An 8,759-nucleotide genomic window follows, 5' to 3' on the forward strand; every position below is an offset into this window, starting at 1 on the left:
CAGTGATAGAGAGTATGTGTGTCAGCAATGTAGATATTTTGTAATAGCAGACTGCTTTACCTTGTGTGTGTAAATTCAGTAGAAAACCATCCCAGGTATGTGTGTTTTATGTATCCGTGAACTGAGGCTGCCCCATGGAGCCGGAGAACACCCCCTTCCACAGCTACGTTTTGATTGCATTTTTCTCTCCTGTGCCAAAGGTCAATATTTTGAAATTAGTCTTCAAGGAGAAATGCTTGATTTCTCTCTCTCTTTCTTTTTTCCTTTTCTTTTTCTTTTTTTTTTCTTTTTGATTGTTAAGATAGACATCTTCCAGGGGTGCAAAATTAGAATCTTTGTGAGACTTCTTATTGCAATCAAGTCAACTTTATATACTGTTCTTAATGCTTCTTTTTCTGACAGTACAATCAAGCCTGCTATTTTCTAAAACACTGGACCAGCATCCAAAGTACTAGGGATTTGGTTTTTACTAATGTACCAGTTCCTTGAGTTGGTTTTAAGGTGTGTGTATGTGTGTGTGTGTGTGTGTGTGTGTGTGTGTATGTGTGTTTGTGTATGTTTAATTGTGAGCATGCGTGTTTTTGTGTGTGTATGTTTGTGTAAGTATGTGTGTTTGTGTGTATGTATGTTTGTGTGTATGTGTGTATGTGTGTGTTAGTTTTGAGTTCTTCTTGATAAAAGTGTATCTGCCAGAAAAAAAATACCTTTAAAAAAGTTTATGGACAAGAATCAAATATTGAAAAAATAATGCAAATTATTTACATACCTAGATGAAATTGCTATATTGGTTTTATATTTTCAAGTTCAAATTAATGAACCCTCTCCTCCATAGTGTAAGATGTATTTGGCAGGGCAAATATCAGAGACATCCCTTCATCATTAAATTGTGCAAGGGAACTCACTGGCTCTCAAACTGTTAAATGGATATTAGGTCTTTTAATGAATGGAACAGTTATCTTGGTGCCAGCTTAACTAACAACATTGACATGATTAGCATACATTTTGGCAACTGTTCTAGCACAGGGTCTCAGGAAAAAGAAGCTTTTATCTCTAAGCTTAATTTACTTTAGCTTTCCCTGCTATGTCTGCTTTTAATGGGAACAAAATAATATGTAAAGGAAATCCTACAACAAAATTATTTATGAATACATAACTTTATTAAGGTCATTGATATTTCTCATGCAAGAAATGAATTTCAATAACCACCCCCCCCCAAACACATGAACCATGCTCAAATTGTGAAATGAATGGAATGTTTTTCTCTTTTTATAATGATGCTAAAAGTCATGAAGCTTGTGGAGGACTTATTTATTTTATTAATGATGCTACATGTCTTTTATTTAGCTTCTCCTTTTATTAAAAAAATAAGCAAAACTTGACTGGAAATAATGTGCTCCTTCTTTGTTATGTAAGAGTTGTGAATGAACAGTTTATGGGCTTAAATGGTCTTATAAGTCTCTTAGTTCAAGTGTCTATCATACAAAAGGAACATTCATGAAAATATATTGATTTTTTGTCTTAGATTCTGATGTCTTATATATTTATCTATATTATCAAAGTGAAGAAAACAAGAATACACAATTAATATAAATCTAATATGTCCTGTGTTTATGTTTAAGCTTTTTCTTTATGGTGTGCTATTATCTTAAAATACTGCAAGTTAGTGAAACACAACAAGCACAGAGGTTGCTGGAATGTGAGGGAACACTCACAATGATATTAAGTCTATAATTAGCTAATGGGAATATAGACATGCATGACTGCAAATTTTCATAGGAACTTAAAAATAAAAGCAAATTCTCTTCTATATATGTCTACAATTTATACACCCTTAATAATTTACCCAGTGCTTAATTAGGTCATGGATTAGTTTAATATAAACTTTAGCATAGCAGAATACTACCATTTCTCATACTTAATCCTAGAAACAGACACTAATAGCAGGCACTTCAGTGAAAGAACAAGCCAATTTTCAAATACAAAATGGTAAAAATAATCAAGAAAATATGAAAATATAAACTTTTAATTTGCAGACATATAAACAATTTTGGTATGGTACAGACACATGAGGATGATAAGTAAAGTGACTCATTTTGAAGCTAACACATTTCTTGTTTACACAAACAACTTTGCTACAGTTCTTACATAAAATAAAATTTCCATCTCATGCAAAGAAGGAAGCGATAGAAATCACTGACAAACTAGGTTTCTTCATTGCAAAAGACTGGTAAAAACTAAATTATCAAAAGAATCTGCAGATGGGCTTACCAATAAAACTTTGGATGTATTCCAGAACCAAATAAAGAAGCTAGAACTTTAGCCAATCGTCCAAAAACAACTACAAAAAGTATAACTTTCATATAAAATGCCTAACTCAAACAGCTAACAGTGTACAGTAGCCTTTTGAGGAATTCAATTTGAATACAACTTTTATTTTTCTTATAGGGTAGATGAACAGAAGTGTACACAAGCTAACATAAAACCCACGGGAAAATTGCTGCTGACCAATGAAGAGTGCACTAAGATATCATAAACACCAAGCAAGCAAGTAGAGATTGACACACTGATGTGTGTCTTGCTCTTTTACTGAGTACAATGTCTAGATGCTTTTCACAAAAGGAAGAACACACAGATGATTCCTAACCCCTTTAAGTCTAGCAAGCGCAGGAGTAAAGCAAACAGAGAGCGGGTGGAGTTACACGAAACATCGCACTCTTCAGCAGGTCAAATTTATAACACATGGCAATGTTTGGATGCTTGCCCCTAAGTAATTGTACTTCTTTTTAAAATGCTTTCTCTTTCAAACTATAATTGATGTACCTATGAGGTAATACATTTTCTGTTTACAAGTGGATTTCTTTTCTTTCTTGTCATGTATTTAAGTAGAGAATTCAATTTTCCTTAATTTTTACATTTAATGTTAAAAACAATATATTTAAAATATACTCTCTCCTTAATTTCCTGTACAACAACTATCATGTACAATGCCACAGTTCCCTGCAAAGGGGAAGCTGGTGCCCTCTTGTGGTGAAAAGACATTTTAGAAACAACAAAAATGTACTTCTCTTACCTTAGTCTTGAGTTTTGCCAGTCATCTGCTTGGTATATTAGAGCTGCCAGTTATATCCAACATTTTATATGTATATATATGCAGTTATATATATATATAAATAACAATGATATAGCTGTTAGTACTAATTTTCATTTAAAAATCCTGTACACATTTTATAACTTCTGATTTTGCATTAAAAACCTGTAAACAGCTATTTACAATATAGTACAAGTTATAAATTAAGTGTCCCTTAGTGGAACTTCATCAGCACAATGTTGTCTGCGTGACAAAAACTACCTATGGCAGTTATAATGTCCCTCCATGTTATTCCACAATGCCATATCAAATGTTAGAAATATCCACTGGTTTTTTCTCTCGCATACACAAGTCAATTTTTCCTTTCAATGGAATTTGTACTTCCAAATTGTCATCTTCCCTGTGATGTTTTTTACCTTTCCGTAAGCAGATGTATATTCCCATCCCTGTAACTAGCGTGATGGAGCCCAAGCTTATGACTGACAGAGCTACCAATGTGGGCATACAGGACATAGATTCTACCTTCCTGTGAGTTGGCTCTATTGAGATTTGTGGTTCTTTCTCTTCTATATTAATTTCTGGCTCCTTTCTCAAAAGGCTCTCAATGTAGCTCTCATTACTGACAGTGTCATTGACAAATAAGTTCACCATGACCGTGGAGTAGAGAGGCTCGGGGTATCCGTGATCACTTACTTTCACCAGTAAGCGATGCAACCCATAATCTGTCTGAAGCAAGGCTTCCTCCAGAGTGATGTTGCCAGTCTTGGGGTCAATTCTGAAGGACTCAGGCCTGGGACCTCTTCTGCCTATGATGCTATAAGCTATGACAGCATTCATGCCTGTATCTTTGTCAACCGCATAGACCTCTGTTACTGGTGAGCCAGGGAGAGTAGACGGTAGGACCAGCAGATAAGACATATTAGATTGAGGAAATAAAACAAGAGGAGGGTTATCGTTGATGTCTAGAAGGAGAATTGTGATTTTTGTGGTAGAAGAAAGGGCAGGCTCACCCCCGTCAACAGCCTCCACCCACAGAGTATAAGAGCTTTGCTGTTCTCTGTCTAAAGAGACTTTAGCTCTCAACATACCCTTGCCTGTATCTATGACAAAAATGTCACTCTGGTTCATTACAGAGAGGGCTACCCATCCGTTCCTCCCAGCATCGGCATCTGTTACACTAATGACTCCAATTTCACCATATCCCGGAAAGTTTTCTGGCACAAAAAAGCTGAAGTCCTTGTTGATGAACCTCGGACTGTTGTCATTTTTATCCAACACAGTGAGGGCCACTGTAGCCACTGATTCTCTGGGTGGCGTCCCACAGTCCACTGCTCGGACAGTATACCTGTACTTCTCTTTCTCTTCTCTGTCCAGCTGAGTAGAAACTGTCAGAATTCCTGTGACACTGTCTAAGGAAAAATATGACGGAGCGTCGGGTCCCAAGAAGTAGGAAACTCGTCCCATCTCTCCACTGTCAGCATCTGTAGCATAGAGCTTTGTCAGAAAGGCATTGGGTGCATTGTTTTCTTCAATGGTCAGTTCAATCAAGGGCTGAAGGAAAACAGGGGCATTGTCATTGTCATCTAAAAGTTGTACTTTAATGATTCTCTTGACATGAAACCCCTCTGAGTTCCAGGCCACTACAGCTATTTCGTAGAAGGGCTGCACCTCATAGTCCATAGGCTTTGTGGTCTCCAACAAATACTCATTGTTGTACGGCTTGTAGGGTGCTAACCTGAATGGCCCTTCACCATCCAAGAAGCAGTTAATCTTGTATTTACCTTCCGGATCTCTGATGGTAAAAAATGCAATTGGAGTATTAACAGGCTCCAGTTCTTTCAGATACACAACACCATCCACCTCGTTTGCGATATAACGTGGGACGATTTCTGGGGGTCTGAAAATGACTTTGATGATCGATACAAGAGCAGTGATCACTGCAGGGATACAGCCGGGTCCATTAGCTAGGATGGTGAGCTTATGTGTCTGTAGAACACTCCCACCAATCTTACTGGCAAGCTTAACGACTCCAGTAACTTCATCGAGGTGGAATAAATCCTTGGTTTCCTGTGGAACTTTCTGGCTGTAACTGTAAGTGATCTGTGCATTTGTCCCCAAGTCTCTATCCACAGCCTGGACTGTTGCAACTGGGGTGCCCACTGTAGCATTTCCATAAACGGTGACATTAATTTGTGAGTCTACAAAGAGAGGACAATTGTCATTAATGTCACTTATGCCAATGGTGAGGGTGGCACTGCCCAGTAGTGGTGGAGACCCACCATCCTCAGCTATGATGATGCTCACATACTGGTCCTGGGTTTCTCTGTCCAAAGCGCCCATGACAATCAAGTAGGGTGTGCGCTCCCCATTCTCATTCTCCTCCACATCCAGGGTAAACATGCCATGGTAGTCTAGTAAGCGATAGGTTTGCACACCATTAATGCCTACATCAGGGTCCACAGCAGGATGCTCTATCGCCAGTCGGGTATTTACAGGTGAATTTTCTGGGACCCAAACAGAGATTTCAGAAATGGGGAACTGCGGAGCATTGTCATTGATATCCCTGATGGCAATTTTCACCTTCACAAACCTAAAATATTCCTGAGGCAGGACCAGCACATCCAGAAGCAAAAGGCAAGAGTCAGAAGATGGAGAGGAGGCAATGGAGGTACTGCCGCCCCAGGCAGCCCCACCGCCCCCATCCAGGCACAATGCTTCTCTGTCAATCTCCTGTGCAGAAGTGTGCAGCTCCCCGGAGCGGTTGTTTAGGGTCACATACTGGCCACTCAGTCCCCCAGAGGCCAAGCTGAAAGAGAGAGGGGGGTTCCCCTCAGCGGCAGTGCGCTCTGGATGCAGCAGCTGCTGGCTCTGTCGCCCAGAGGCCCTAGGCAGCAGCCTCAGGTCCTCCGCCAGGCTGCCTATGAGCACTCCCGCGGGCAGTCCCTCGTTTAGGCTGTACAGAAGCTCCGTAGCACGGCTGTAACTCGCGAGGCAATTGAAGGGTCCCACGAAGAGGAAAAGCAGAAAAACGTGCTGGAGTGAAGGAAGGGGACAAAGGTGATTACACACTCCAGGAAGGAGAGATCAGAGCTAGGAAGTAGTGACGCCCCCACCCCCCCACCCCCGACAATGCTAACCTTCATCCCTATTAACACAACACAAAGCCCCTAATCTGAACTGAGCAGAGAAACTTGCTGCCAGACGGGAAAGATCTGTGAGAGAGAGAGGTCTCTGAAACTTAACTCCTTTCTCTTCATCTTCTATTCTGCATCCCTCTCCTGCCCCCAACCCAGCTCCCCGCATCTTCTGGTAACTAGCTTCTCTAGTTAAGGTTTAGAATCTCAAACTTTAAGGCTTAGGTCTCTGGAAACACAGAACAGAGCATACTTTGACTCAAATTGCTGGCTGCGCAACTAGACAGGGAAACCTCTCCGTAGGTTATGGGGAAGAAAGGAGGGGAAGGTGGCGAAAAGGACTGAGCAGTGCAGGATTTACTGCTCATTGAAATGATTCTGCCATTAAAGTCCCAGAACATCTAATGTGTTACACCCGTTTTCTATGAGGCCAATAAGGACAGCAGCATCAGTTGTAACAACAACAACAACAACAACAACAACAACAACATGGAAAATTGAGCCATACTCTCTACCTGCTTTAGGGAGGAAAAAGATTTTTCATTTTAATCCGTACACGAAATCAAACAAAGTGATCTGGGTCTCTACCTCTTATTATGCCCTCTACCTCCTGCTAAGCTGACAAGCCAGCCAAATAAACGCGAAAAATTGTTATGCGAAAGCATTTGTCAGTACCAGTAGACAGACGATTCTAACTAAGCTGACACAGGAATCGATCTTTACAGCCTCTAATATAAAGAGGATTGAGCGCATCCTCGACCCTCCACCTCATGCAACATTTCTGCTTCAGAAACTTCCTCTATGGACCCGAGGGACCAAGCTATTTTTTAAAATACCTTCGGCTCGGTATCCCAAACTCCTTTCCCTCCCCCTGTCCTCTCCTGAAGTTTGCATTCTGGGAAAACGCTTGAAAATACCGTCAAGGAGTAGAAACAGATGGAGAGCATTGTAACTTCTAGAGGACCCATGGATCGAGCATCCTTACCGGCAGGTTTCTGTGACTGGTCCTGCTGCTGGGACGATGTAGATGCCCCATATCCAGGCAAGGGTGCCAGGTCGCCGGGCGCAAGCTCACTGCCTGGACCAGCGAGCTGCGCGGGTTCCTTCGGCCGCGCATTCCCTGGGAGGCTGCAGTCAGAGCGCTCCAGAAGGGAGGGTGGCAGAGGACACTCCCTCTCTGTTCATGCAAATCGCCGAGGAACTTCAGCCAATAGTCACTGGTCTGTCAATTAAGAACAGAAACTAGGATGGACTGGAAAGCCCAGGGCCAGAAGGGGACATTTACAGTGTCCGCTCCCGGACAACCCACCAAAAGAGCCAGAATAAGGACTGGCTCTTTACAGCGGGGAGGAGATGCCACCAGGTTGGGGACCAGAGCGCATGACTACTAGCCTTGACAAGCCTGGCTCCTTACTGCACCACTTAAATCCCAAGTCTACAGGTTGTTAGCAAGAAGGAGAGAATTAAAATAAATAAACAAACCCCAGTTGGTGTCTGAATGCACAGACCTGTTCCCACAAATCCCTGCTTTGCCAACCAGTTCCTCCTTGTCAATGTGGATCCAGCAGTTCTTTGCACTGAGCAAGAAAACACACTTTTCTCAAACAAGAGCAGTTTCAACTTCTTGGTGCCAAAGACGCAAGCCAGAAAAGCAAAGCTATGAAATCCGTGGAGGCTCTTCCCGTCTTCATTTTAATCTTCGCTATTGGTGATGGCAAAGCTGATAGTTTCCCAGGCACAACTTTTGCTCCGGTGTCTGCCTGGAGGTTTAATTTTAAAGGTAGCTCCAGTTTCTAGCTGAAAGACTAAAGACTAGTGGGACATGGTGTGTGTGTGTGTGTGTGTGTGTGTGTGTGTGTGTNATGGTGTGTGTGTGTGTGTGTGTGTGTGTGTGTGTATGTGTGTGTGTGTGTGAGTGTGTGTATGTGTGTGTGTGTTTGTGTATTGTGAGTAATATCAGCTATTATTCTGGAAGGGAAACAGAGAGTGCAGTCACTGAAGCTTAAATAAAATAGGGGTTGCTCTTCAAATGTTCTCATTTCCCTCCTCACTCTGCTCTCCTAAATGTCTATGGGGGATGGGCCCCTTTACAAAGAGGTCCTGGAGCTGTCCAGATCCAGCCTCCAAAATGCTTTGCTATCTTTTCTGATTCTGATCTTCAACAGTCTGTGACCAGCAATCTTTCATGAAATCAGTTGGTGGGAGAGTCCAGTACATTCAGTCTGTAGACCTGGCAGATCTACAGGGTGTCATATAAGTATCGGCCAACGGCATTCGGCTTCTCTTCAAGTCTATATTCTCTTCACCAGGCTTCCAAATTTCCCCCTAACTGCCCTGAACATAAAGTCTTGTCAGCCAAGTGACTAGCGACTGAGTTAAGACCAGAAAAATCTCTGCCTCTGGCATCAGAAACAGCAATTCTCTGTACTTTCCAAAGGAAAGCTAATTTAATTTTCTTCTACCTTGTACTAACTAAAATAGAAATTGTTTGGCTAAGGTAATTGTTCAGCTCATGGCCATATTTTTCTCCTTGATTC

At 41.6% G+C, this 8,759-nt stretch overlaps 1 protein-coding gene across 1 annotated transcript; it reads right to left on the reverse strand.

Moving 5' to 3' along the window:
* Positions 1-2,007: 2,007 nt before the first annotated feature.
* Pcdh20 (protocadherin 20) lies at positions 2,008-7,771 on the reverse strand. The gene is made up of 3 exons (XM_021203787.2): positions 7,731-7,771; positions 7,208-7,444; positions 2,008-6,121 (listed from the first exon to the last, which is right to left on the reverse strand). The coding sequence occupies exons 2-3, from the start codon at positions 7,337-7,339 to the stop codon at positions 3,395-3,397; spliced, it is 2,859 nt and encodes a 952-aa protein (XP_021059446.1). The 5' UTR covers positions 7,340-7,444; positions 7,731-7,771; the 3' UTR covers positions 2,008-3,394.
* Positions 7,772-8,759: the final 988 nt, after the last annotated feature.

This window comes from Mus pahari, chromosome 8, assembly GCF_900095145.1.
Source record: "Mus pahari chromosome 8, PAHARI_EIJ_v1.1, whole genome shotgun sequence".
Taxonomy (NCBI): domain Eukaryota; kingdom Metazoa; phylum Chordata; class Mammalia; order Rodentia; family Muridae; genus Mus; species Mus pahari.

Excerpts from the sequence above, each read along its gene's own strand:
- Pcdh20 (XM_021203787.2), bottom strand. The coding sequence starts at position 7,339 with ATGCGCGGCCGAAGGAACCCGCGCAGCTCGCTGGTCCAGGCAGTGAGC. Across the intron at positions 6,122-7,207 it reads CCAGTCACAGAAACCTGCCG|CACGTTTTTCTGCTTTTCCT; the intron begins GTAAGGATGCTC and ends CCTTCACTCCAG.